Source organism: Lentinula edodes (assembly GCF_021015755.1).
Source record: "Lentinula edodes strain Le(Bin) 0899 ss11 chromosome Unknown C8R40scaffold_58, whole genome shotgun sequence".
Lineage (NCBI taxonomy): Eukaryota > Fungi > Basidiomycota > Agaricomycetes > Agaricales > Omphalotaceae > Lentinula > Lentinula edodes.
The window spans coordinates 1,570-29,307 of NW_025764364.1; the positions used below are offsets into that span (position 1 = coordinate 1,570).

The 27,738-nt window shown below is 45.1% G+C and overlaps 7 protein-coding genes across 7 annotated transcripts; 2 read left to right on the forward strand and 5 right to left on the reverse strand.

Annotated features, from left to right (window-relative positions):
- Nucleotides 1–3,178: 3,178 nt before the first annotated feature.
- Nucleotides 3,179–7,195, reverse strand: C8R40DRAFT_1131496 (uncharacterized protein). Its single transcript, XM_046229209.1, has 13 exons — nt 6,737–7,195; nt 6,207–6,666; nt 5,765–6,134; nt 5,512–5,708; nt 5,428–5,460; nt 5,115–5,379; nt 4,613–5,029; nt 4,273–4,559; nt 4,189–4,221; nt 4,073–4,131; nt 3,898–4,021; nt 3,728–3,834; nt 3,179–3,674 (listed from the first exon to the last, which is right to left on the reverse strand). The coding sequence occupies exons 1-13, from the start codon at nt 6,864–6,866 to the stop codon at nt 3,556–3,558; spliced, it is 2,601 nt and encodes an 866-aa protein (XP_046080248.1). The 5' UTR covers nt 6,867–7,195; the 3' UTR covers nt 3,179–3,555.
- Nucleotides 7,196–9,337: 2,142 nt separating this feature from the next.
- Nucleotides 9,338–11,754, reverse strand: C8R40DRAFT_1217431 (chaperonin 10-like protein; the record flags this gene model as incomplete). Its single annotated transcript, XM_046233237.1, has 9 exons — nt 11,648–11,754; nt 11,400–11,593; nt 11,257–11,308; nt 11,036–11,184; nt 10,710–10,953; nt 10,413–10,596; nt 10,097–10,286; nt 9,593–9,682; nt 9,338–9,503 (listed from the first exon to the last, which is right to left on the reverse strand). The coding sequence occupies exons 1-9, from the start codon at nt 11,675–11,677 to the stop codon at nt 9,338–9,340; spliced, it is 1,299 nt and encodes a 432-aa protein (XP_046080249.1). The 5' UTR covers nt 11,678–11,754.
- Nucleotides 11,755–11,849: 95 nt separating this feature from the next.
- On the reverse strand, nt 11,850–15,038 carry C8R40DRAFT_1131513 (uncharacterized protein). Its single transcript, XM_046229210.1, has 12 exons — nt 14,540–15,038; nt 14,249–14,483; nt 14,119–14,187; nt 14,037–14,064; nt 13,655–13,975; nt 13,331–13,587; nt 13,200–13,262; nt 13,004–13,144; nt 12,651–12,923; nt 12,493–12,573; nt 12,103–12,432; nt 11,850–12,053 (listed from the first exon to the last, which is right to left on the reverse strand). Exons 1-12 carry the CDS (start codon nt 14,725–14,727, stop codon nt 12,024–12,026), a joined length of 2,016 nt encoding a protein of 671 aa, XP_046080250.1. The 5' UTR covers nt 14,728–15,038; the 3' UTR covers nt 11,850–12,023.
- A 1-nt stretch (nt 15,039) lies between these two features.
- Nucleotides 15,040–18,101, reverse strand: C8R40DRAFT_1268753 (uncharacterized protein). Its single transcript, XM_046234007.1, has 12 exons — nt 17,742–18,101; nt 17,433–17,685; nt 17,303–17,371; nt 17,221–17,248; nt 16,832–17,152; nt 16,510–16,766; nt 16,373–16,435; nt 16,152–16,292; nt 15,789–16,076; nt 15,646–15,726; nt 15,249–15,596; nt 15,040–15,180 (listed from the first exon to the last, which is right to left on the reverse strand). The coding sequence occupies exons 1-12, from the start codon at nt 17,978–17,980 to the stop codon at nt 15,151–15,153; spliced, it is 2,118 nt and encodes a 705-aa protein (XP_046080251.1). The 5' UTR covers nt 17,981–18,101; the 3' UTR covers nt 15,040–15,150.
- Nucleotides 18,102–19,635: 1,534 nt separating this feature from the next.
- C8R40DRAFT_1060096 (glutamic protease) lies at nt 19,636–20,554 on the forward strand (the record flags this gene model as incomplete). Its single annotated transcript, XM_046225325.1, has 3 exons — nt 19,636–20,033; nt 20,092–20,254; nt 20,321–20,554. The coding sequence occupies 3 exons, from the start codon at nt 19,636–19,638 to the stop codon at nt 20,552–20,554; spliced, it is 795 nt and encodes a 264-aa protein (XP_046080252.1).
- Nucleotides 20,555–20,884: 330 nt separating this feature from the next.
- C8R40DRAFT_1060079 (DUF1692-domain-containing protein) lies at nt 20,885–22,789 on the reverse strand (the record flags this gene model as incomplete). The annotated part of the gene is made up of 7 exons (XM_046225323.1): nt 20,885–21,515; nt 21,568–21,784; nt 21,841–21,939; nt 21,989–22,230; nt 22,280–22,314; nt 22,369–22,442; nt 22,498–22,789. 7 exons carry the CDS (start codon nt 22,787–22,789, stop codon nt 20,885–20,887), a joined length of 1,590 nt encoding a protein of 529 aa, XP_046080253.1.
- A 3,686-nt stretch (nt 22,790–26,475) lies between these two features.
- Nucleotides 26,476–27,447, forward strand: C8R40DRAFT_751229 (uncharacterized protein). Its single transcript, XM_046236107.1, has 3 exons — nt 26,476–27,147; nt 27,203–27,293; nt 27,348–27,447. Exons 1-3 carry the CDS (start codon nt 26,705–26,707, stop codon nt 27,360–27,362), a joined length of 549 nt encoding a protein of 182 aa, XP_046080254.1. The 5' UTR covers nt 26,476–26,704; the 3' UTR covers nt 27,363–27,447.
- The last annotated feature ends 291 nt before the right edge of the window (nt 27,448–27,738 follow it).

Consider the following 27,738-nt stretch of genomic DNA (forward strand, 5'->3'; position numbering starts at 1 on the left):
AGGAGTTTATGTTGTAGTGTGCTAGGGGCAGGCTGGAGCTTGAAGGGAGCTACGGGAACTGCGACTGAGGACAGGAATGACCTAGTAGTGGCTGGGATAGAGAGGTGTGACCCTTGAAGGGGTTCCTATAAGGTCCAGGGAGGTCCCTAAGGTGTAGGTAGGGGAGGTAGAAGTACAGAACCTAGTAGTGTTGCATAGTAGGAGTTGTACTCGCTAGAATGTCAACATAAGATTGAATAGGTCGTAGTGGAAGTGGGTCTTGAGTGTGTAAGCTCCTGAGAAGATATATGCCCGGGAGGGGAGGTCCCGGGAACTGGGGCTTAGAGGTGGATGTCCTTGAGTGTTGGAGGTTGTAACGGAGAAGCGGCACGTAGTTCGACGTAGGGGGTAGCTTCGACGTTACCTAGATCGAGGTCCCAGAACTTATGGAGCAATTGGGGAGCTCGAGGAGGTTTTGGGGAGGTTAGCTCACCAAGGCGTTAGGCATTGGGGAGGTTAGCTCACCAAGGCGTTAGGCATTGGGGAGCTTTAGTATTGTTTGAGGGAGCTCGGAGACTCACTTGGATTGCTTAGACGTGAAGTAAAAGCATATATTGGATCGTATAGACAATCGTAGAGACAACAGACAAGAGTAGAGAGAAACTGAGAGAGAAACTGAGAGTAAAGAGAAATCCGTATGGTTAGCAGGTACAAAAGGACAGGGACTGGACCTATGCAAAAGGGTGTGTGTTCAAAATATACCAAGCTGGGGCTTCGGGACATTACAAGACTACTTAAATAGGTACGGGAAGTGAACAAGGGGACATTGGGGAATCTGGAGAACATGAGGCAGGTAATCGAGATTGGTACTTAATGGGTCTAGTGGTAGGAGGTTTCGTGCACGTGTCGGGGGATCTAGGTGTTTGGGAATAGAAAGGGTATCGAAAACAGGGGTGGTTTTACTGGTGGTTGTACTGTCTTGGGGAGGTACCGGGAGCATGAGATACGTGAGGTAGGGGGTGTGGGAGCATGTGGTTGCTGCTGGGACTGGCCTGGTTGTAGTCAGGGCATGACAGGGACTAGCAGCGTAATGGTGGTGTTGTTAATAACTTCACTACTGTCCCATTCGACCCTCCACTCTTAGACACCTTGTGGCCTCTGGCACAGTTACATGGTGTACATGATCTTAACAGCTACACATACCCTTTCATTCTAGTCTCTCCTTATTGTCTTTTTCTCTATCCTGCAGGTACTACTTGTATAGCTCCTAGTAGTCGGTCTGGTGCTCTGCACCAATGCGCCAATCCGTAGATATAAATACTGTCTGTACGCTACTGTAGTTCCTCAGTTTAATTATCAACTTAGTTCTCCTCTTAGTCTTCAGGCTCATCGCCTTGAAGTACTCTCTACTCTAACCTGAGGACTTATAAGTTCTTTGGTTCGCTCCTTGTCATCGGCGATACCGCCACTCTGACTTGGCTGCTCCTGGCTCCTCTCTTCTATACTCTCAATCTCCGGGGACTAGCCATGTAACGGCGGTGTTGTTAATAACTTCACTACTGTCCCATTCGACCTTCCGCCCTTAGACACCTTGTGGCCTCTGGCACGGTTACACGGTGTACATGATCTTAACACTTGCGTATCAAACTGCCAGTGTAGTTAGAGTGCAGGTACATGTGGTCACAGTGCAGTCACAGTGGTATCTGTTGAATGGTGAATACATAAACTTCCAAGAATATCATCAGGTACATCCACTTTGTATGCAATTTCAAAATCCAAGTGCAGGTGATACACACAAAATTTATGCCCTACATCTGCAAAACATGGATATTTGGCTAAGGGCTGAGAGCAGATCCCAGTACTGAAAGCACTGAAAGCAGTCTGCTCTGAGTGCTTTCACTGCTGGGAAATGCTCTCAACTGCTTTTGGACCCTTAACCAAACATATAGGTTTTGCAGATGTAAGAAAAATATCAAATGTACCTTCATCAGGAGACTAAGCTGCTGACTTGTGTACTCTACTAAGGACTAATGTTTGGACCTGAAAGTGTTGAGTTTGAGTTGACACACATTATAATCGTATAGGCAGCAGAAATACATCTAATCAACAAGGTGCTGTTTTGTCAAATTGTCCATACATGAGTACAGCTTAGGCAGACATAGTAAAATAGAATGTTCACCTGAGAGATGCAGGTAGGTTAGACAAGAAGGAAAACTTATTTGAAGTGGCCTGGGCCAAAGAGGGATAGTGAATCATCTGCAAAACCTGGATGCTTGGCTAAGGGCTGAGAGTAAATCCCAGTGGCACTAACAGAAGTCTGCATTGAATGCTTTTGCTGCTGGGAAACACTCTAAACTTCTTTTGGACCCTTGGCTGAAAATACAGGTTTTACAGATGTCATCTGAGTGCCAGAGCACAAGCTCAAACCAATGGAAAGGAGATCTAGGTCTCAAGCACATGGAGTGTACACTGTTGGGAAGATACTCCATACATACACACATAATCCCCATTCCGACTCTGTGTTGTAAATTGCATTATTAGCTTATACTGTACAGGACTACATAGATTACACAGACAGCTATCTTTGAGTCCCTCAGTTGCTTTACACACAACTGAGGTGAGCTCAAAGTACATTCACTGTACAAATACTACTATACTAACCTAATGTAGATAGATCATAACAGGTACATATGATAATACAGTTGCTTTACACATAACTGAGATAGATCATAACATACACTGATCATTGGTGAGTAGGAAGTCTTGGAGGATGCCAAGATTAGCTCACCTCATTGATTAAATATTTGTAAATCTTCCTTTAAATCCAATTAATGCCAGCATCTATATGCTGTAATAGTGTTGCAAGATACACTGTAGTGGAGTGCAGCTAACCTTGCAGTGACTGTTACTGCAGGTGTAGCTGCAAAATTTCTGTGCCCCAATTCAATTTCTTGGGTATTTTATTGTTTCAACTTAAAATGTTTCAGACAAATCAATAGAGATAGTTTCAGATGTTCTGAAAGGTAGACTACATAGACTACTTGTAGATAATGCTCAATGGAAAAATTAAGTCAATATAATAAATATCTAACCTGAACGCAGCTATGTTGAACGTGAACGCAAATCTGTCGGAACGCAGAACGCACCGACGGAACGCGAAATTATACCGTCCGCTTTCCGAAGATGAAATGAAATATTTGGAGGAGGCTTATCAACCTCGTTCAATCATTGGGCACTCTTAGAAGCTATGTTGTGAATGGATGTAATTGAGTAGTGCTAGGATAGTGAACATTCCAAAGGTTGACCAAAAAATTATGATGAGATGAGACCAAAAAGCAGTTAAAACCTCTGAAGACATGAAAGGCAAGAAAGAAGTGCGCGCGGTGAAGGAGGGACCAAGGCATGCATACATTGAAAGACAAATACAATCCGTTGATAATAATGCTACGACTACAAGAAATATAAGGCATATGTAAAGTAGTAAAATATGCTGCAAGATAGTGACAACGATCGTGATGGTAGATTGTGTTACGAGGATTATCAGTGAATACAATATAGCAGGTTGAAAGGTAAATACTACATGGTCTGAAGAGCAGGGGGTATCGAGAATTCGGGAGCAGATGGTGGGTCAACACCCGCAGAGTTGCAAGCTTCAGTCAATTGCTCGCGAAGAATTGCACAATGGCGTTGTTGCACTACGTTCTTGTATCAGCGAAAGAAGCATCACAGTGGTAAAGAACAAGCTCACAAGGACAAGGCCATAATACATTCATAACATCGATAGGGATGACGATAGATTTGGCCAAGTCGAGTGCTGTGATTAGAGAACGATCGTGGTGAAAGATCATGAGGCAACTGAAAAGGGAACGTGTATAGTCAGACACTAGATAGAGCACATCCAACGGGAAATCTACGTGCATAGAAAGTTGATTGGAAAACCAGGTAGCCTGGAAGGGCCGCCTAGTGAGTTGATGCCCTCGAGGATCTGTAATTTCCCGTATGCCTATCTTCACACGTTTAATGACCTGATCCTGATAGTAGACTATTGATTCAAGGAGTCAGCTTCATAGGGCATTTATAACAGGGTACTCACGCCAGTCTTGAGCTTGACGCCGGTTGAGGATCCGACTTCTGGTAGTCAGGCCTTGTAAGCTGTCAACTAATTGGTAAGGCTTTCGAGTAACGTACTCGTTGTAAGCTGGAACAGACCTACGAAAGACCTGGGTAAGATTGATTCGTGTACTATGTTCATCAGTACAGAGGAGATAGCTTGTGAGTAACAGAGGAACGAACTTGTATATATACTCCCGTGTCATGTATATTAATGCAGTATCTAGATTGCAGATATGCATTTCGAGAGAGTCTTGAATCGCTTGACTTTCACTCCATGATTCTTGCGCGAGTTCAGCATTTGTTTCCGATGGTGACTCAGATTGGTCGCAAAGGTGATTACTGTAATTCCAGAGAAGCATGCTCCGACAATACAACGCCCACACAGACTCCTTTGGCGAATGTGAATCAACAGAGCGATAAGTAGGGGAAGCACGATCCACCACCTCTCCAGGGAATAATAAATTGAACTGGAAAGTAGGTGAGCAGACAGATCCTTACGATTGTAGGGGATAGAGCTTACATTACTGCAATCACTGAGGAAAAGGTTCGGACACTTGCGATCAAAGGCTACGCATTGCGCGTTATAGCTCGCGATAAGACCAACAGCGCACCAGCACACTCGCCGACATTCTTCGTCACGTATCTGAAGAGGTGTCCAGGAGGAGTCCCAGGGTGGAGGATACGACCATGATGTGACGGGATCAGGTGGGTGTGTGGCATCTACGGGTATACAAGTGCATTTGCGGTCGCGTTCGTCAGGCCCCGAGGTGATTACGACGGGAACATTTCCCCGAGGATAAACACACACGTCGGGATCAGAAGCGTCAATACCGGTAAGACCCAGGTGACGAATGATATCGTCAAGGAGCAAAAGGGACTCCGAGATACGGTCAGGGTTGTACTGGGGATGAACTGAGGTTTCGAACAGAGTGAGAATCTACGTAGCGTTGCAAGAGCAACAATCAGTATATGCACACAACAATTAGATACACAGAGGAAATGATGAAGTGTCTACTACTTACTAGTGCAGCCTCAGCCAACATGGGGTCTAACCATCCTGAGTTCCATGAGGATTCCAGCGCGGCACGAGCAGACTCCCGATACATCAGAGCCCTTTCTCTTCCTTTGACACCAAATTCTGCTTGACTCGATTTCATCAACGTCGCCATGGCCAATATGGAAAGAATCAATGGAGGCCTAATAGCAAGCCGATCCTCAGGATGATATAGAGTCTGGAGAAAGTAATCGAGGTTGAGGAACGAAAGCCAGTGCCCGGTGTCCGAAAAGCTGTAAATATTAATATCGATGAAAACATCTCGAACACAGTACACCTACAGATATTCTGCGTCAGCCGCAATATCTCCGATGCTAGGCTCCTGATCAGAGACAATCAAGGAGTTGAAAAGTAAGCCGACTCACGAATGAGTGGTCAGGAATCGAGCCCACCAATCATGTTGTGCTGACTCCACTGAAGGTGATGATGGTGAGGGAAATTTCTCGTGAACCATCTTCTCAGTAGGACGGAGAACGTTGATATCCAATGGTCCAGGATAAGGCGATTTATAGTGTATGTCATCATAGTCCATAGAAGAGGAATATCTTCGACCTAGATGATTCTAAAGAAACATTGAGTTCACCGAGATTTAGAATGGGGTTAACATGCCAATATCACCTTGATGACAGTATTATCAGTTGATATGCGCAATCCCGGAGGAGTATCTTCATAAGTGCTTTCAATAGGGACCTGTCCGTGCTTATCCGTTGACAAAGAGCGCTTCCTCTCTGTCATTGCCGTCTTCGACTTTGTGGAAGGCGAAATTTGGTTTGTGGAAGTAACTTCGTCAGTTTCGATTTTCTTTCTTTTAGATGGTGGGGGAGTAGATCCATCAGCAGGTCGCTTTTTACATGATCTGCGTCGAGTCCCTGGACGTTTATCTGGGCCTCTCCGTTTTGGTGCGGCATCATACTCGCAAACATTCTTTCGTCGGTGGCAATTGGTGCACACGGGCCTAGCAGAGTCACATCGTATTTTGCGGCTACGACTGCAAGTGAAAAAACCAACATCAGCACTCGTTTAATCAGTAAAAAAGGCTTAATGAAAGGAACAATGATACCATTGACGACACGCTATGACAACAGTTGATGTTTCCCTGCGTTCTCGAGACCGATTACCAGCGAAAGCAGTAGAAGATTCTGAAAGTTCGACAGGAGACACGGGGGTAAGTGGTTGATCTCCGTCCATAACACGTCTAACCATTGGGTCATGGGATTGTCTTCCAGACGACCGTCGTTCTGAAGAATTATACCTAAAATCGAGGGCTTCGCCTCCTGGACCCGGAGAGAAATGTGATGCGCGAGTATTCACCGAAGTTTGGGGTAGATATTGAATATCAGGCTGGTTACGAGCCGCAATGGAATAATCTGTAGAGAAATTGGAATGGTGTGCATTTGGGCTCGGGGTTACTAGCGTTGTATCAATCAACGGCGGTTGTTGTTGCTGGATTATGGACGATGTGTAGTCAAAACGCAGGATGCCTGCGGCATCTTCAATGTCAGCTTGATCCTGATACCGGACTTTATTGACACGCGGTAGCAGGTGAGAACATTGTAAAATACCATAGTAGACGCAAATGTAGTAACTCACAATCATGACTTTGACCAAAGACAGGGGAGTGCAAACCCGAGCCATCCTCGCTAGATTGCGGTCCCTCCTCGAGCATAGAAGGATGCTGAAAGGGAGAATAAAGGTCGCTGCTATTGATGCTCGCTACCATAGGCGTTAGGGAATTTAGAGGTCAAAATGGGATTAGTAGTCGTTGACGGCCAGTTCCTGGTCGTGAGCCACTGGAGATTTGCAGCAAAATGAGTTAATATCGTGTCCACGGTCGTGCTGGATACGAGATTTGAGCGAAGAAAAGAATATCACTTCAGCATAGGTATGTTCTCGAAGTGATGAGGGACAATGAAGAATAAGAATGCTCTGAAGAGCTGATGGATGAGGAAGGCACTGTGGACGTTGCTCGAAACTACGAAATTCTAACGCACGCAAATAGCGTTCAATGTTCTAACCAATGAAACAATCGGCAAGATGTCGGAAATCTTCTGAGAAAACGCGGACTTCTACGTCCTCGCGGTCACATCAACGTAACGCTCCGTAATCGGTATTCACATGCCACATGGGAAAATTAAGAGGTACGCGTTGAGCCAAGATCTTGGTTCTGTTCATCAGCTTCTCTCACACGACCTCACAGTCTGTTTCTGCAGAGTTTTGACCGGGGTAGCGAAGAGCACATAAGATATAATTGATCTACATATAGGTTATCATTTTTTGCTATATAATGTTGAGCTATTGGGAATATTGCAGGTTTTGCCAGTGTCAGAAATATAGGATAACCAGGTCGATGTCTGGCGAGGGAACACGCACCATGTTTACCATGTTTGATTGATGATTTCTTTGTTCCCACCTTCCAGAGACCCAATGTACATCCAACAGAATACCGAGAGCTGTTGTGCAGCTGGAAACACTACTGCTCGCGCATATACACGCCAGAAACAAATCTCACATAGGTATAAAAAATGTTGCACAGTAGAAATAGAACAGTAAGGGATGTACCGAGGTAGACTTTTAGCAAACAGGTTGGTACTCAATTTCCTGTTCATAGTAATGAATATTGATGAATGCGTTAAGCTTACTTTCAAGAATTTTTCTATCTACATAGTATACGGATGTTCCTTAGATGACACTTAAGCGCTGCCACTCAGCGCTGCGTCTAATCCATTCAGGATCTTGTGTTAACTCCTCATCGAGCTGAGTGTAATCTGTATAGGCCAGGTGCAGGCCACTAAACTAGCCTAGGCCCAAAGGAGGTCTGCCTGAATGAACAAACATAGGAAGGTGAGTATGACACTGTATGACAACTCTCATCGATTTGAATGATCACATTTTGGGTCGGATCGCCTTGAATGACCTTCAGAATGGCGCATTGTAAAGGTGTTCGTGCAACGGTCCAACGATGAAGCCAAATATCAAATCCGTCATGAAATGATTCCTTAGATGAATGAATGCATCTGGTGGTGATCAAACTCAGACCGTGACTGGAGAAGTTGCACCACGAAGCTCAAGCACTCAGGGTTCAAATGTGCTTCTCGAGAAGAGTTACAAGAGTTACGAGATAGGCGACAAAGAGTTTACTCCTTGACCGCAACAAGGTAACAATCGTAGAAATTACGGTCTTCTTCTGCGGTGTGTTTGCGCATTCCGCCGGTATCGCCTTTATTTGTACGGCTTTGATGCGCTATGATGTCGCGTCAAGAGAATTAACCCGGAATGAATCTGGAATACTTAAATTTAATCCCCTCTGTTCAAAAAATCAATGATGATGAGAAAACTCTGACATTACTTAGCTTTCAACGATGAAGTACTATGTATGCACCCTGGCCTCCAAGCTTCGCTGAGTACCTTCGATTGTACTGTACTTACATATACATAGATGTATATGTGCCCGGGAAAATTCGCTGGGACCACCGTCTAAGAACCTGGCCCGTGATCAGTGTCTAAAAGGTCAATTCAAAAAGATCAAACAAGGTGGGTGTGCATACTAGCTCCGACCTCTGTCATCGGAGTAATGTTTTCTGAAGTTGAATCCCTACATATGTTTCCCAGAATCCCCAAGTAATTTCATATATTTGCAACAAAGATAAGAAGATGATACCCTACTTGTTCAGAATTCAATGTCGCTTGTTTAGCTTTTGCAACACGAGAAGACAACGAGAAGGCTGACTAGCATGACATACGCGTACGTTCAACAAATTAAAGAATCGATGGAAGAATGATAGGACATATGTAGATGCATACATCATCTGAATTATATACAAGTCGACATGGGAAGACTTAGTCGAATGTAGTACCCTCAAAGACTGGGATCCTTCCGGTCTACTGATGATTCCGAGAGCATCCAGAATTTCCCTCTCTGTACATGTCAAATGAAATATTTGAATAATAACGAATTTCCTCTTCGGAAGTGTGCTCAGAAACAGATACTATTTGTTATGCACATCTTCCACATCTTCCACATCTTGCAATAACCAATCATGATCAACCGAGCATGAATTAACACTACAAAATAATACTATGCTATACTTGTACAAGTTTCTTAACTGTTCTTTACCATGCCCTTCCTACAGGAATACGTATATGCCAACTGTGATGAGCGTTATTTTCCGGTTATTCTACCAAGCCGAAGATTCAAATTGAAATCCAGTCATCCACTCGGCTTGTGGGGGGACATCCAGAACTCGGAGCTGATGAGAATTGAGTTTCAATAAAAACTTTTTCAACACCGTCGACACGATTATCAAAAGCGGGGTAGAGCTTGGCCAAGTCGTCAATCGGAACACGGTGGGTTATCATGCTGCGGGTTAAATGCGTGTTAGAGAAGATAAGCTACAGAAGAATAAAAAACACAGTACACGCTGTGTTATATTGGAAGAGCCTACTTACAACGTTGGATCAAACTTCCCTGGGATGATGTATTCGTTCAGAATCTCTTCCCAATATTTTAGAACAGGAGCTTGCCCGTTCCCAATCAGCCTATACGAGAAAATAGATCAATCCATCGAACAGCAGGGTTACGGGTCAATTTAAGAATGCGGAGTAACGAGAAGGGAAAACGGCGCTCAAGAGGGTCCCTTCAACTTCGATTAGTTATCAGGTGTTTGGAACGAACCAATCGCGTTGAGGTATGTCAAGCTGCATATAGAACTTCACATAGAACATCGCCTACTCCACCCTGAACCAGCACATTCGCTCCATGATAGTATGTAGATGTCTAGTAGTCTAGTCCATGCACGATCCCGCCTAATGATCTCCCATGATCCATCAAAGCGAAAAGAACTTTTAGGAGCGGACCGGCTTCGGAAACATGTCCTTGCATAACGGACACGGATGATCCAAATTCCTTCGGCAAAGTCCCTCTTCCCGAAAGAGGGTCTAACTAACACTTACCGAACACCTTTTTCCATCAAAGCTCCTACATTGACAGCATTTGCATAACCTGCATACGCAGCGATTATTCCACAGCGCCCAGTTTTGCGTACAGAAACTATCATCTCATTGATGGTTTCTGGCACATCGGTTTCAAGCATCAGCGTCTTTTGAATTTTATGTGTTATCGTCTTTGGTTCATGGAACGTGCCTATATCGGGGTATCATCATATCAGAGTGTACCGATTGACAGAAGACAGGGAAGTTATAGAAATCGAACGGGAATTTTTTTTCTGGGAGGGGGAGGGCGCTCACCAATCAAGAGCCACATCTAGACCCTTCGGACAGAGTTCGTAGATTCTTTTTGTGACATCAGAGTACTGGCTAAAGTCGATCGTTTCAATACCAGACTTGCTTTCCGCAAAATGGAGACGGGAGGGAATTCGATCGATGCCAATCACCCTCGAAGCTCCTTTGAGTAGAGCCCAGCGCGCAGCACATTGGCCTATTGGCCCGAGACCCTAGAAAAGGAAGAATCACAAATTATCAGATGGGACGGCATGAGAACAAGGGTGCAAGGGTGCAAGCCCCGATGATCGTAGCAAGTAGTATAGAAGTAGTTGAATAGATATACCCACCAGATTCCAACCACATCGCCTAGCTTCACACCCGTATCAACTACGGTATGATAAGTAGTCGGAAGGACGTCGGAAAGGTAGATAGCTTTTTCATCCGGGACACTGTCGGGGATAGGCAAGAGGTTGACATTGCCGATCGGTACGCGGACATATTCCGCCTGGCCTCCAGGGAATCCGCCCGTGAAGTGAGAGTAGCCGAAGAATCCAGCGTCACGTTGGCCGTGCATGTAGTTTTGAAGCCTAGAGGGAGTGGAGAACCGAGGAAAACCACATGGTTAGAAATCCGGTTAACTGTGCTAGCAGAGAATGAAAGACAACGCACGAGGAATTATTTGTACGGTCACAAAACGAGGACAAATTTTCACGACAATAGGTGCATTTGCCACAAGCGATCTGGAATGACGAAACAACTCTTTGACCAGGCTTAAGGTTTTTGACATTGGGTCCGATTTTGAATACCTTTCCCATGAACTGTGTAGCATCGAATAAAGCTTGAGCTATAGCACTTGTATACCGAGCCAATGACTGGATTGAAAGACGAACCTCGTGTCCTAAAATATCCCCCTTCTGTAAGGCCATAATCTCGCCATGGTATCTGATACGGAATAAAAACTCAGACATTCAAATCTCGGGGCCATTACAACGAGATTGCAATTGGTGTTGTTCAGCAGTTGCTACAGACTTACAGATGAATATCTGAACCACAGATAGTCGTACCGGTCACTTGGAGAATTACATCGTCGGGCTCTGTGATATCCGGGATGGGTGCAGTGACCATTCGGACGTCCTTGGGACCAAACCATGCCAGAGCTTTCATCGAGGCGCCTCCTTCAACAGGCTTATATTCTGGGTGTATAACGGTGGGTTCTGTGCCCATATACTACAAGGCTCATTGGTGTTGTGATTTGTGTTATTTGGAAAAAATTTGACATACTTCTTGAAATTTGTTTGCAGCTGCTTGCATGATTTTGTAATGGAAGAATCTGTGTAGCGAAGGGTCTAAAAGTTCCTGTAAAACGTAGAAGTAGAAGTGAAAATAATAAACGTTCAGTTGATGTTGGTAGCGAAACTTTTAAACCTATTGGGTGATGATGCCAACTATGACGAGTAGGTGGATCATCCTTCAACGAACTTCGATCGTCTTTGATTGACTGTAATGCCAGATAATCAATACAGGTATAATAATCAAACTTAGAGGTCTGGATCCTGGTGAATTAATTGAAAGAGGGCAAAGCGTTTCTATGAAGCACAGATGATCTTCAATAAGTCCGCGTTGCACAATTCCATTTTGCTACAGTTTATGAATCCCCTCAATGCTCACACAATGAATATGTGTTCCTCTAAAGACAGCTCAGACACTTCAACATTTGCATATAGAAGGACACTTACCCTTGCATACCCCCCTTTTGCATTCACCTTCCTCTCACTCATTAAAGTCAATCTATGCCCTTCTGCTTCTTCCCTTGTTAGCGTTCCTTCCAACACATAGTCACATATGATTTCAATCAATTCCGGGGATATCTCCTGTCCCGTCAATTTGAGAGAAACGATACGAAGGAACGCGCGGATCGTCGGGTCATTCGTTTTACGCTCCTGCATTGGGATTTCGGAGGTAGTGAGAACGTTCATATGGGACATACCCCTGATGGAAAAGCCAGGTTGGCGAATGTAATCAAGGGAGGATTGGCTCCCGCTGTCGTCAACGAGGAAGAAACAGAACTAGTGGAATTGTATTGAGAGCCTGAAAACTGGATTTGAGACAGATTCGAGAAAACAAACAATTTTCCGTGTTGCGACAGTTTCGTCATTTATATTACTGTTCCGGCTGGATTCAGAGTTCTTGACCAACTTCACCTTGTGCTAATTGACGTTGCAAGTTAAAATGAAGAGAGACTCCAATCAGCCATGACGCGAGATAGGAAGGAAAAGAGACATACCTGGAGCCAATTCGGGAATGAGAGGATCCTCCCTGTGCTATTCCCCTTGTGTTCTCCTTTTCTGTCAAGATCAAAATTCGTAGTTTGCACCGTCCCTAGATTGATAAAAAACGGCAGTGATGTGGTAGTGACAGGTATACGGGAGCTTTCGTTAACAGTTTCCCAGTCACTTGGGTAGTGATGTTCAGAGTCGTATTCTGGGTCTTCATCATTATCAGAATTTTGACCATCACCAGAGACATTGGTGTTCACGAGGAAGGATAGGTGAAAATCCTAAAAATACAGTACAAGTGAATAACGACAAGCACCAAGGGAAAAAAAAACTAGTAGGAGATACTTTTGAAATCACTCACCTCATGCGTATAGTCTGAATCCTCCACCGCCGGAAAGTCGTCATTTACATCCCGGAACTTGCGAAAACTCAGACCATGGTCTTGAATGGCAGAGTCGGTGGAATAGTAGTAGATGAAGGAGGCAATTATACGCTCATGAGGCTACATGAGAAGAGTTGCAAGGAAGGATATGGGCACAGAGGGCACACAGACGAACCATGCCTTCCATGTGCCACGAACCTTCATATTCTCGCCCAGGCGCTACAGTGTAATTGGCGGCCTGACAGTGAATGGATCATACATGCATGAGTGAAGGCAACAATAGTCTGTGATAAGAAAGGACATTACCTTGACAACAACCTTCAACTCCTGTCCTTTATACGTATTCGCAGCACCAACAAATGAGTCTTCTAGAACATAAAAACTCTCCTTCCCCGTTTTCTCTTCATGTATCTCTCTACGCAATCTTTCTTTCGCTTCTTTCTCTTCACGTTTCTGCAACTCCCACTCTGTTTGATGTTCAGAAAGGAACTGAGCCCACATCTCCTTTGTAAGTTCACCCTCGTGGGAGACGGCAAAATCTCGTCGTTGGATCCATCGCTGAACTGTATGGATTCAAATCAGCTTTTGAAGAAGATACTGATATACGCGGACAGAGAGACAAATACGTGCCTGATGGGGACGTTTCCGGTTTATACTCCTGTGCTTTCTCCACTGTCTTCTCGAAATGCGGTAACGCAAGTAGAAACATCTTTTCAATCACTCTGAAAAGACCCGGGTGTTCCTCCCTCGTACCTAGTCCATTGATGTACCCATCGATATGCACGTCAGTCCCATCCGGGGATACTTTGAAGACGGAGGGGATCCAAGCATAAGTGGAGATCATTTCCGTATCAGACAGGCTGCTTAGTTTGGTGTAAAACTTTCCTTCAACGGTCGGAGGCAGCTTGATAGAGGGCGAGGAAAGTGGAGTCACGCCAGGAATGTAAGGATCTAGTATTAAATTCTGAATCAGTTGCGACTTGTACAACAGATTATGATAGCTGCACGCAACAGAGTGAAGGATGTATCAAATCTTGGACCTAACACCGATGGAAAGATTCAATAATGGAGAAAGCTGAATGTGATAAACCCACCTTGCCAAATGAACCAGGATGGTAATCTTTTGGTTCTTTTGCAGCTAATGCGTCCAGTTCACGTTCGAGCTATAGTTTATAATCATTGTTAAAGAAATGACATTACAGAAGTAACCGATAAAGCGCTCACCTCGCGATGAACAGATTCTGGTACCAAATCATCAGATACAAAAATGCCTAGACCTTTCTCCCTCAATTCAGGCTCCCAAAGCGCATGTCTTGAACCGCGAGCATATTTGAGGGCATTGTTCCAGTCTGAATTGTCTACTTCCAAAACGGGCTCCTTGACAGGCTCGTGGTGTGGACCATTAGATAGTATAATTTCTTGATCGAGTTTGCGTATCGTTGAAGCACGACGGAGTTCTCTGGGGATGTTGATTTTTAAGCGAGATAAGCAAAGAAAGGACCGAAAGTGGGATACCTCACAGCCTCCAATGTCTCTCCTCTTAAAACTGTTGACCCCAGCGGCATAAGCTCCGCCTCTATAGACCATTTCAAAACAAGCTTCTCATCCCAAATTTTCCTTTCCCAATCCTTCTTCTGCCGAACGGCGAGACAGAATTGGCCCAAATCCTGCGCAGTGGGGTTTCGTTTTTGCTTCGGGGACATTCAAAATCTAGTAGGCTGGGAGTCGGATGGTGGATCAAAAGAAGAGTTGCAATCGATTGATCGTTGAAATTATCACATATAAGTTTAACGCGTTTATATGAGGATGACGAAAGGATTACTAGGATGGGACCCCGTCTCTGAAGACGGTGTCGTGTATCAATCAATCAATCAACCTATCTATCTAGGATTATGGAACAATCTGAAGACTCTAAACCTTCCAAAATTGAGACATAAGTCAGATTAATTCCAGTTGGCCTACAATATTTGGACAACAGAAGATCGATTATATTGACAAAATTGCGTGAGGCTTTTGGGGCTTTGAATTTTGAACGATGAAAATATTTAGTTTTTCAGGGAATTTTTAGGGCCCAGTACAAAATTACACGACTGCACACCTATTTGTAGTATATACCCCTCAAGCCCTCAATGTTCACACAATGAATATGTATTTTCCTGCAAAACCAATCAGTAATCACACCTCGACCAGGAGCTATCAACTTAGATGTTAGAATGATACTTACCCTTCCATACCTTCCCTTCACCTGAACCTTCCTCTCACTCATTAAAGCCAATCTATGTCGCTCCGCGTCTTCCCTTGTCAGCGTTCCTTGCAGCGCATAATTGCATATGATTTCAATCAACTCCGGAGGTATCTCCTGCCCCGTCAACTTGAGAGATACAGTACGAAGGAACGCGCTGATCGTCGGGTCGTTCGTTTTACGTTCCTGCATTGGAATTTCGGAGGTAGTAAGAACATTCATCTGGGATAGACCACTGATGGAGAAGCCGGGTTTGTGGATGGAATCAAATGCGGAAGATCTAGAGGGGGAGGATTGACTCCCACTGTCATCAACAAGGAAGAAACAGAGCTAGTGGGATTATATTGAGAAACTGAAAACTTGATTTGAGAAGACATACAATTTTCCGTGTTGCGACAGCGTCATCAGTTATATTGCTGCTCTGATTGGATTCAGAGTTCTTCACCGACTCGACATGGTGCTATGTAGGATCGACGTTGCAAGTCGTATGCAGAGAAAAGAGAAATATGAAAAGATGAATACCTGAAGCCAATTTGGGAATGAGAGTATCCTCCCTGTGTTGTCGCCCTTGCGTTCTCCTTCTCTATCCGAATCAAAATTCGTTGTCGGCACTGTCCCTAGATCGACGAAATATGGAAGTGCTGTGGTGTTGACCGGTATCCTCAAGCCATCGTCAACGGATTCGGTTTCCCAGTCACTTGGGTAATGATCTTCGGACTCGTATGCTTCCTCTTCTTCGTCAGAATTTCCGGATTCATTTTCATCAGCATCAGAAACATTGGATTTTGCGAGAAAAGAGAGTCGGAAATCCTAGTAAGATAACACCGCAAGCGATAAGATGAGAAGGAAAGAAGACTTAAAATCACCATTCGGAAAACCACGCACCTCATGTCTATAATCTGAATCCTCCACCCCCGGGAAATCGTCACTTACATCCCGGAACTTGCGAAAGCTCAGACCATGGTCTTGAATGGCAGGGTCGGTGGAATAATAGTAGATGCAGGAGGCAATGATGCGTTCGTGAGGCTGCGGGTGAGAGTGGAAAGGAAACGGACGGGGGATAATTAAACAAAAGCAAAAACAAAGAGAAAAGACAAGCTACGAACCATGCCCTCCATGTGCCACGAACCTTTGTATTCTCGTCCAGGTGCTAAAGTGTAATTGGCAGCCTGGATGAATCATGCAAGCATGAGTAAAAGACAGTATTTTTAATAGTATTTTATATAATCGGAAAGGACGTCACCTTGACGATAACCTTCAATTCCTGTCCTTTATACATATTCGCAGCACCAACAAATGTGTCTTCTAGATTGAAAAAACTCTCTTTCCTCGCCTTCTCTTCATGAATCTCTCTACGCAATTTTGCATTGACTTCTGCCTCTTCACGTTTCTGCGTCTCCCACTCGTTTTGATGTTCAGCAAGGAACTGAGTCCACATCTCCTTTGTGAGTCCATATTCGTTAGAGACGGCAAAATCTCGTCGCTGGATCCATCGTTGAACTATGTAGTAAAATCAGCTTTCGAGGAAGACACTGATGTTCGTGGATAGAGAGACGTATACCTACCTGATGGGGACATTTTTGGTTCATACTCCTCCGCCTTCTCCACCGTCTTCTCGAAATGCGGTAACGCAAGTAGAAACATCTTTTCAATCACTCTGAAAAGACCCGGATGTTCCTCCCTCGTACCTAATCCGTTGATGTACCCATCGATGTGCACGTCAGTCCCATCCGGGGATACTTTGAAGACGGAAGGGATCCAAGCGTAAGAGGAGATCATTTCCTCATCAAACAGGTTGCTTAGTTTGGTGTAGAACTTTCCATCGACGGTTGGAGGCAGCTTAATAGAGGGCGAGGAAACTGGGGTCACGCCAGGAATATAAGGATCTATAAATGATTGCATTCCGAATCAGTTGTGACTTGTAGACTTGAAATTGTGATCACTAGGTACGCACAGAGCGAAGGATGTATCAAGTCTTGAACCTGACACCGATGGAAAGATTCAATAATGGAAAAGGCTGAATGTGATGAACGCACCTTGCCAAATGAACCAGGATGATAATCCTTAGGTTCTTTTGCAGCTAATGCGTCTAGTTCACGTTCGAGCTATTGTTTATAATCATTATTAAAGAAATGACATTACAGAAGTAACCGATACAGCGCTCACCTCGCGATGAACAGATTCTGGTACCAAATCATCCGATATAAAAATCCCTAGCCCTTTCTCCCTCAATTCAGGCTCCCAAAGCGCATGCCTTGAACCGCGAGCATATTTTAGGGCATTCTTCAAGTCGGAATGGGCTACTTCGACAACAGGCTCGTTAACAGGCTCGTGGTGTTGCGCAGTATTGCTTTTGGGACCACTAAATAATGTAATCTGCTGATCGAGTTTGTGTATCAATGTAGAACGACGGAGTTCTCTGGGGGTGTGAACTTCTGAGCGGGACAAGCAGAGAAAGAACTGAAAGTGAAGTACCTTACAGCCTCCAATGCCTCTCCTTTTAAAACGGTTGACCCCAACGGTATAAGCTCCGCCTCGATAGACCATTTCAAAACAAGCTTCTCATCCCAAATTTTGCGCTCCCAATCCTTCTTCTCCCGGACGGCAAGACAGAATTGAATCAAGTCCTGATCACTAAGGCTTCGCTTTTGGGTCGAAGTTTGGGATCTGCGTAGTGATGGTGTTTGAGTTGTTTTAGTGGTGCGACGTAACATTGAAGAGAGGCAGAACTGGGATAAGAGACATCGTTCGAATCGTTCGAATCACGCGCAATAATTCCCACGCATGCTATAGGTCTTCCAAGTGAATAGGATTTTATTATGAACTATCCACACCTGATCCAGTTATGGTTCTGTCGTAGCTGAGACCGTGCATTTCTTTTACTGGTGGAGGCACGACTCGAAGCGAGTGGACATCGGTGGACACGTTAGCCGGAGTGTCGATGACCCCGTGACCGCCATAAGTTCCGTCTCCCAATCACCATACTCCGGTTAGGACTGAACCTGGTTTACAATACGCCCTATGTAGATATACATCAGCGTCCTCGACCTACGTATAGCGCAAGACATCTGATCGTTTTACTCGCCTACTCGAACTCTACATACGTAACTAGGAGGAGCGTTTGTCGTGGATCAACATCAGTTTGGGATGAGAGATATCATGATTCGCATAAAAGAGAGACAGAATAGATGACATGTCGATGCTTGATACAATGCAGAAGCAATGCAATGATATGGCATACCATTCTGGTCCGGAATTGCGAATTGACATTGCTAGGTAGTAGATGTTTTCGACGTAAACTTTACTGCCCAGGGCTTCCCTGCCAACGCTGATATACATCATGGACCAGAGATATGTGCAGAACTGACCGGAAAGTACGACCGCCATCTCAGAACGATGCCAGGCAGTTCAACTTTCAAGAAATGTCTCAATCTCGCCTGACTGATGTTGTTCCCGGAGTTGTTGCTGGTAGTATCATCGATGGAAAAGTGTTGACCGTAAGATTGTGTGAGTTGAGCATAGGAAAATTAACGGTGCCTTGTTTGAATCCAGAATAGAAGGGTTAAAACCTTTCGCACAAGCTTCCGGAAGCTTATATTCTGGAGCGGTTCTTCGCAATTAGTGGCTGACCAAAGAGTGGAATACCATAGATAAATTTCGGTTAGCTATATATTCAGCTGCCATCTGTGAATGAAATTTCTTCTGAACACCATGAGACGAGTGAAAGTGACATACCTGAATGGAATATTACCGTATCCGTGGATACTTGACCAGGGTTAGGGTCAGCACTGATCGGAATTATTTTGCCCTATCATTATTCCGAATTCGTGCTGGACTCTAATATGCCTCAGCGCCTTAGGCCTCAGGCCTCAGTCTTGACCAGAGTCGAGTTTTTATCTCATGTTTGGCTTTGTAAGTGCTGCCGTTGATGATCTTGGGAGACATAACTTACGAAAAGATCAATCTTCGAAGCCGCAGTAACCTGCAGTAATCAGTTCCGTGCTGCGTAGTTACCAACATCCTGACTCACAGCTCTTCCGATTCTACACCCGTCTACGAAAATATTCGCTTGGAAGTGAACATCCTGAACGATATATTCGTGCGTTATTCAGAACTCAACGGAGCAGCGTAGAAACTTCACCGTTGTCCGATTGACCGTGCGGTACTTTTCATCGGCAGTACAAACCACCCACAGTGAAGTGGGGCTTCGAAGTTGCACAAATCATTTGCGCAGCGACGACATCTTTTCGAATTTCAAACCTCAGGTCTCAGCGTTTCGACTATAAATACAGAGAGAGAGTTTTCATCATACGCTCACTTATCATCCAAATCTCTGCCTCCCAACTTTTACCCAACTCGCACACTCATTATGAAGTTCTTGGCCGCCGTCAGTATCATCGCCCTGCTCACCAGCTCTACCTTAGCCCGTCCCGGTAGTAATCTCAGCCAGCGTATTGCCTCCCGCCGCGCCAATGGTCGCAAATCTCAGCCCAAAATCAAAAGCCAGTCTTCAATCGTCGAGACTAATTCTACCTTCCATGAAGAATATAGCGAGAACTGGGCTGGGGTATTTTTTGAGTCGCCTCCCTCCGGTGAAACCTACAGCACGGTCACTGGCACGTTCACCGTTCCCTCAATATCAGGAAACGGTGCAGCTTCTGCTTGGGTCGGCATTGACGGTGTTACGTACACCGATGCCATTCTGCAGGCTGGTCTCGATTTCACCATTTCGGATGGCACTATTTCCTATGATGCATGGTATGAGTGGTATGTCGTTTTCAAGTTTCTTTTTGTCTGAACCGGTTTTTGAAGCTTTCGTTATCAGGTATCCAGACGCAGCTTTCGATATTTCCGGCTTTGACATATCTGAGGGAGACTCGATCACCGTTACCGTCGATGCTACCAGTGGCACTGAGGGAACTATTACCCTCGAAAACACTTCCACCGGCCAATCTGTTACCCAGACCGTCAATGCACCAGATTCGTCCGTAAGTCATCCTTCGGGTTGCAGCGATCAATCGTCTTATCTATGAACTGTACTTTTTCCCCGTCAGGCCACACTAGGGGGACAGAACGTCGAGTGGATCGTCGAAGACTTCGAGGAGAATGGTTCGCTTGTCACTCTGTGCGACTTTGGAACGATCACATTCACAGATGCATCTGCATCGGCCGGCAGTTCGACAGTAGACCTTACTGACGGTGACATTGTGGACATTAGCCAGGATAATCAGGTACTCACAGCTACTACTGTCGGTAGCTCCACCTCCATCACTGTCACGTACCAGTAAAGCTACAATACGAGTAAGGATAGGATAGGAGTAAGTAGTGGATGTGTCATACTATAGTACATACGGACAGTATAATTATTATCGCTCTTCGGTCTCAACGCGCAAGTATTACTTTCGTTGTGGATACCAGTTGTTGTATTCGAAGCATCTTAGAAATGCTCAGTATGGTATGCTCAAGTCAAAACATGGGTCGAAAATGCTCAGTCATGCTAAGTAGGCGTTAAAGAGCGATAGCAAAGATTCCGATTCATTTACAACAGGGGAGAATATGCTGGAAGAAAATACTTAGTATTAACAGAGGGCACCCAGATTTTTGGTCTCTTTATTCACCTAATCATCCTTCTTACCGCTTCCGCCAGACGGAGTCCTTCTAGGAGGCGGACCCGCTGGGAACCCACTTCCATTGCCGTTCACAGGATTGGGAGTAGGTGGGAAATTGGAAAACGAAGGTGTTCCAGGTATAGACGGCGGATATGCCCCACCCAATCCTATCGTAGAAGCACCTGGACCAGGAACTAATCCTCCGCTCATTGAAGGAGGCCTGGAATGGTATAAAGAGGAAGGTCGAGGGCTAGCTGGGAAAGAGGCGCCAGGAATGGGAGTCCCGGGGTTGGAAGAAGGCATCATAGGGGAGCCGAATGACGGCGATGCAAGGTACGGAGAAGGCGCAGGTGAGAATGATTGAGAGAGTGGGGTGTTTGTATAGCTTCCGTACCCGCTACCAATAGCTGGAGATGCAGGATTTGATTCCATGGTCCAACCTGATCCTTGACGAACCATCTTGCCCCTAGCACGGAGCTCGCCACCTCCCCACTTGGACCGCAGACCGCCTTTAGCGCCGCTAGAGCTCGCGGAGACGATGACTTCGTCGTCTGCTCCAGTCACGGCTTGTACAGCATGGGTGGTAATACGGATTGCATAACTCATGCATACGAACACTCCACCGATGACACCAACACATCTGTAAATAAAAGGTAAGCTCAAAGCGCAGGCTTCAATAATTTTATGCTCACCGGATCATTAGTTGAGTGAAAGTGGTCGTTCTCTGGTGTATCGTCAAGCTCATTGGATCAAGATCAAACTTGAAAAAGATGCCAGGTGTTCCTTGATTGTGTTCCATCACTCGAGTGTAATGAGTCACGCTGTATTGGTGGGTGTGCAGCGGAGCGGAACGAGGAGCGATATATGTGGTAGGCACGACATGGAGGAAGTATTGATATGCAACGAACGCTGCAAGAGGGTTATTTGATTTCAAGAACCAGAAAAAGGCTACAAAAAATACTTACGATCTTTGGCCAGTTCGAACGAGTAATCGAGAGGCTGCACGATATCTGGGAAATAAGGGCCAAAGGAAAACTCCGTTATAACATGCGAAAGGTTCATCACTATAACGGGGGTCATCGAACTGCAAGAAGAAAAATTCTGTAAGCTCACGGTTATGGTTCACATGTTCGCGGCTAGCATAACCATGACCTAAAGTCGTTATGTGCAAGTTGGCTGTAACCTTCTTGACTTCGATAGTTCCGTATACCCTACAGGCACTCGGGTGGGGAGGATGATCGTACGTTGGTGCAATTTCTGCATTTGAGTTTCTTCGGAGAAGAGTGTCGAAGAATCCGAGAGATTTTCGGGATTGAGCAACAGCCTGCATCGCTGAGAGCATCGCTGAGTGTTCTCTGATGAGAAAATTTGAGCAAATTACTACAGTAAAGGGAGACGACATACTTGAGCTTGGTAGCCTGACCAATGTCAAAACGAGTCTAATCTCGTAGCTCAGCTTAGAAGGATCATGGTAAAAGTAACATAAAACGTACCCCGTCCCGCTTCAAACCGCTTCCACTCAGAAACAGACGGTCCCCTATTGCATCTCTGAGATCAACACTGATATCTGAAAGAAGAATAAGAATTTCAGGATGGTATACGAGGGCGTAAAGACCCGTTACATCTGCAGGGCATTTTCACGACCAGATCGACGTTAATGTTCATGAAACTGGAGGTGTCCTTGTCAACGCTAAATTCGTAGTCCGGCCATCCCCAGATGAACTCGCCAATGTCATTCAGCATTAACAAAAATGCCAAAATACAGACAAAGACTGTCATGAATCCTCGAGACTCTGAACGCGCCTTATACGTCGAAGGTAGCTTGGGAAATGCATCGAATTGAGCGAGAGGAGCTGGGACAACAGAGTCTAGTTTGTCCAGAATTGAGGCGTCCTCTTGAGATATTGTCTCCATGCCGTAGAAAGGAAAAGACCACAACAACGATGGAAGTAGGTAGGAAAAGTAATGGTTTCAATTGCCACCTTGGCGCCGACGTGTCACGACACGTGTGGCTTGATAAGATAAGAATTTGTAAGTCAGCTTTCTTGAACTCTTTTCTTATCTTTCGTCTGTCATTCATTCATAGTCCCATGAATCGTAAATTCCAACGCTGATTTACTACATGGATCCGTATTGCTCTTGCCCTATTCAATAATCAACCCACTCTCGCCTACTTGTGCAGGTCCACGAGTTTATCAACAGGTTACAGGACCGTTTGCGGCTATATACCATAGTTCAAATTTGGCAATTCGATTTCGCAGAGCCGTGTTTGTCGCCCGCGCTAAGTGCTTAGTTTGGCGCTGAGACCCATGTCCTGCCCACGACGTTTTTCAATTTCATTCGCTGTCTAGAATCCTCGTATAATCCGTATTCCATAGTCTCATTCGAACTGTGTCGTGTATCAGGATGCCGCGGAGGAATTAGAAGAAATGTAGGAGAGACACGAAGATCATAGCAAGGTTGTTCGGTGACGATAAGACGTCGAAAATGGTGCTTGGTCGGTAAGTCTTACCCGGATAGTCAAGTTGCACAATCTTCTAACAAACATCCGCCTCAGGGTTTCATCGATGGGATTGGTCTTGGGGAATAGGTCTTTCGATCAACATATTCTGTCCACGAGGAACGCGTGATGGTCCTCGAGCGAAAGGAAAGGCGAAATCAAGTGTTACTTGTCGATTCTTAGGCTTCTCAATATCACCGGGAGGCGCAATTTCGGAGCAAGGGTCCATCGATGTCCATCCTGCGCGATAACAACCGGTCAGAGTCATTTGTCCAAGAAGTGTAGGCCGTAGTATTCCAACCTACTTCAATAATTCTATTGTGTTCCCACTACACCGGACACCGGTCATTCCTACTCAGTATTTGGAACGCTCAGGAGGATGCCATTGAGGATCAATTACAATATAATACAATGGCGGTCCCTTTTTCGCCTTTCACTTTCTCCAGCCTTCAACCCAAGTTTAGGCGAATCGAAGGTTCGATAGAGTAACGGTCTGCATATCTTTGGCTCGACGTCGGATCCAAGGTATGTGAATTGCTCGCTAGCTCTGATTCAGGGAAGCCGAGAAAATGATATGGCAGGCTACGACGGACCAACGATAGGCTGATTCTGCAAGAGACATTGTCACTTGAACCAACAAGCGAAAACTAGGATCGTCTTCTTCTCCCGCCAGTCTGGATTTCATCCTCCAATTCTACTCGTCAAATTGGATGCGGTGGAGGACGTGGAATGATAACTGGAGTGAGAATATCATGATGCCTGGCTATCGTCTGGTGTCGGATGATAGAATAAGACTGATTGAGATGTCAAAGGCTGGTTGAAATTTTGGTAAGTTTGGTTTAGATTTCGAGGAGTGCCGCTCAACGAGCCCATAAACTCGCCTGCAGTTAGGTAGTTCCAAGGGTGTGTCGATCCAATTTCGTCTTGCGCTTGAGAGTGCCACTGTTGAGTCTGCCCTTCGATTGCCTGGGCTCAAAATTTACGGTTCCAAATGGGATAGTCCGGAAACATGGGGGTTCCTCAAACGTTGAAAATCTGAATGTCCTATCAGTATTCTGGACAAAGTTGTGACCTTCCGCTTCTTATGTCGACTTTCTTCGGACTCGCGAATGCTTTGTGGCGGGGGGGGAGGAAACACAAGACGTGCAAAAGGTGCAGGAGCTGCGATCTCGCAGCAAGAGCTATACGATTTGTTGTAGGCGGGACAAGAAATGCAGCAATCTTGCCGCAAGGGTTATACGGCTTCTGAAGAATAAGATTCGGCCGGAGGAAGCTGTCGAAGGAGGTAGAACAAGTCATGATTCATGATTTCTTGCTGCTTCTCAGCCGCGTGGGCAGGCCAATGTGCTGGATGTAACCGAAACCTCACCAATCTTCTCATCGGAACCTCTAGATCTATCTTCATCCACTTCAGTACCTTTCGAACTTATTCCATCGTCACCATTGTCCTCCGCCGCCCCTCACTATCCTCTACATTCGATCCTTCATCTTCCACTTATTGTACTCGTATTTCCTCGGTGTCCAGGACTCGCCCGGCAAAGTCGTCAAGGATTGAGCTGGAGGATAGTTGAAGTACCGATTTCTTCTCCCTGTCTCGGCCTCTTCTACTACTAAGGACTACAAACGCCTCACTTTGGAGATCACTTTCGATGATAAACATTCCGTCTGGTTAGCGTTGATCGTCTCCTCGGGACGTCTCCATTCCCGGTAACGAGTTATGGGTTACGTGAAACAATTGGCGCCACAAAGGACTCGAATATACCAACTTGGATTGGGAATCTCTTCAGTAGACTTCAATTGTGTCATCCACGCTTTTCCGCCGATTGCAGTCTTCAGACCTTTCGATCCAGCCGTACCGTTGCTTCTGAATACGCGTTAGTATCCGCTAAAAATTGCGGTCTTGTTTCTACTGCCATATGTGCAAGGATGCGAAGATCCCCTTCTCTACTTCGTAGTTATGTCCCATTTTATCGTTGATTCTGCTTTTCTACTTTCCTCCCTGAAGTTGGCAGGCACATCACTGGAAGCCTCAGCTCAAGGGGTGTCTCTATTGCGAAATGGCGGTGGTATCTTTCCTCGACTCATTTCACGATAAAAATTGCTCGAGGCTCATTCTACCCACAATTACGGATATTGACCTTCCTTCACTGAACTAGACCGTAACAGAGGTCGTTGCGAAATCTCAAGGATATTTTAGTCTGCCTGTATTGCGGAACCAAATGTCCAGTGGTCTGCCAGAAACAACATTATATATCATCTTCCACTTTTTCTTTCGCTCATTGATGATCACCCCACTGTATAATGTGGCGTCAAAGCCCTCCAAAGACCTCCCAGACTGTGATAAAACCCTTCCATCTAGCTTTAACTGAAAGGGGTGTTGATGCGAGATCCACCGTTGTCTAGGAATCCCTGATGACCGGTCAACGTGTGGATTGTTCGAGAGAAAAAAGCAAATGGGAGCAGGGCGCTTGAGATTGGTCTATGTTTGCATTTTATGCCAGGCTTTTGCTCTGTGTACATGACTGTTCATTAATTTTCATTGTTGGATTAGAATCCACTACCTGGGCATCACGAACATCACAACGCTTATTGCTTCCCGTCACATTATCTTGCAGGATCCATTCCCGAGCAAGAAATCGAAATCTCGTTGTGTGTCGTAAGACGGTTGCAAAGCAGTACAATGTACATATACCTGTCCTTGTGACCCCCTCGAGCCTCGGTGGCCTATAGGCTCAAGATCATATCGATTACGATACGTAGTGAGAACATTAAGTATAGGTGTATCTGTGAGGGTGCAGAAGGGTGCAGATAGTTCGGTACGTCTGATATGATCTAAAAAGACTTCTGACATAGGAAGTAAACGTGCTAGGAACCGACGAACCGTGCACCATTCGATTATGGATACTCAGGAGTTTTCTCAGGACCAAACGCGGATGTCATTCGATGGAGGAAAGAAGGAAGGAAGTCATACATCTTCCATTCCTTGCCAACTTTGAGTCTCATCTTTGTTACTCAAGTTTCTATCTTGGTCCAAAATGCCCTCAGGTGACCGACATTCAGGCAACCTACATATGGCACTCAATATTCCAGAAGTTGTCACTCGTTAGGTCCATTCCAGAACTGAGAAGTTACAGAACGATGTAGGAATCCGAGGATATTCAATCCTGGTTCCTAGCCAGTAATGTTCTTTAGGGGTTACCGCCTGTTCATTGTGTACAAGACTGTCAGTACAGAATCAAGTAGTGAATGACCGGGTGCCCAGGTTAGGCTGAGGGATACATATAAGGCTAACTTGAACGGCAGAAGTCTTTCACTAAAGTCAAGCTCACATGGTTCATCTGAATAAGGATTCATGTGCCGGTCAAAGCTTTACTTTATTTGAGCAGCCGCGTTACTGCTTTACTTCATCCAATTTATCGGGTTTTGGGTATATGATTGCCTATACTTATGTGTGCGTTTGCGTTATAAGTATACAGCTTATAACCGTAGCAACGCTTTCCTTCCCTCCTGCTTTCCCTTGGATCCTTTCCCGATTCCGTCCCTCTACCTCGGTCTCGAAGTTCAGGATTTCCTATACACACGGGATGTTTCGACGATGGGGTCCACGATGGTGTAGGGGAACTGGAAATGTCTCGTTAATGATGATTTTCCTGTGTTTGCTGCTCCTCTCGTTGAATATAGGGACTGAGATATCTGGAGCAATGGCTGCCCCGGTCCATATGTACCACCGTAATATGGCGGCAAGGGATTTGGAGATGTCATTATTCACTAGGTATGGCAGATTGCTTTCTCTTAATCAATCTGATAGGAAATCGGGTGATAATTAGAAACTTGGACGTCATGTGGAGAGTTGATGTAGATGATCTGGAGGAGGAGGGTAAAGAAGGAGTATTGTTAGAAGCATGTGGATGGGACAAGGTAGGTCTATTTGATAATTTTGTACATTGCATCGATGATTTCCTTCCACTCGAGTTAAATTTCGGATAAATACTGGCTTCTTCAATTCATCTACCCCCTGCCCCACTTCTTTACCTCTTTCTCACCTCGTTTCTAAAAGTCAAAGCTACAAGAAGAATCCCGGCTTAGATCGTCATCGATACAAAGTCAGCCAGCTCTACTTCATACTGCTACTTCGCAAGATTTAGCTTCAAGAATTGATGGAATTTCGGCATCCACACACATACCCGAGGTCAGTATTCATTGCATTATTTGTACCCACCTTCCTTAATCCTCATCCCTGTCATTTATACTCACACTGCCCCCTCCCTGTACACGTATTTTGCTGTCTTGAGCGTCTCTTTTCTCGCCCCATTTTGTACTCATGATATCCTTGAATTTATTATCAATTTTTATGGTTATAGAT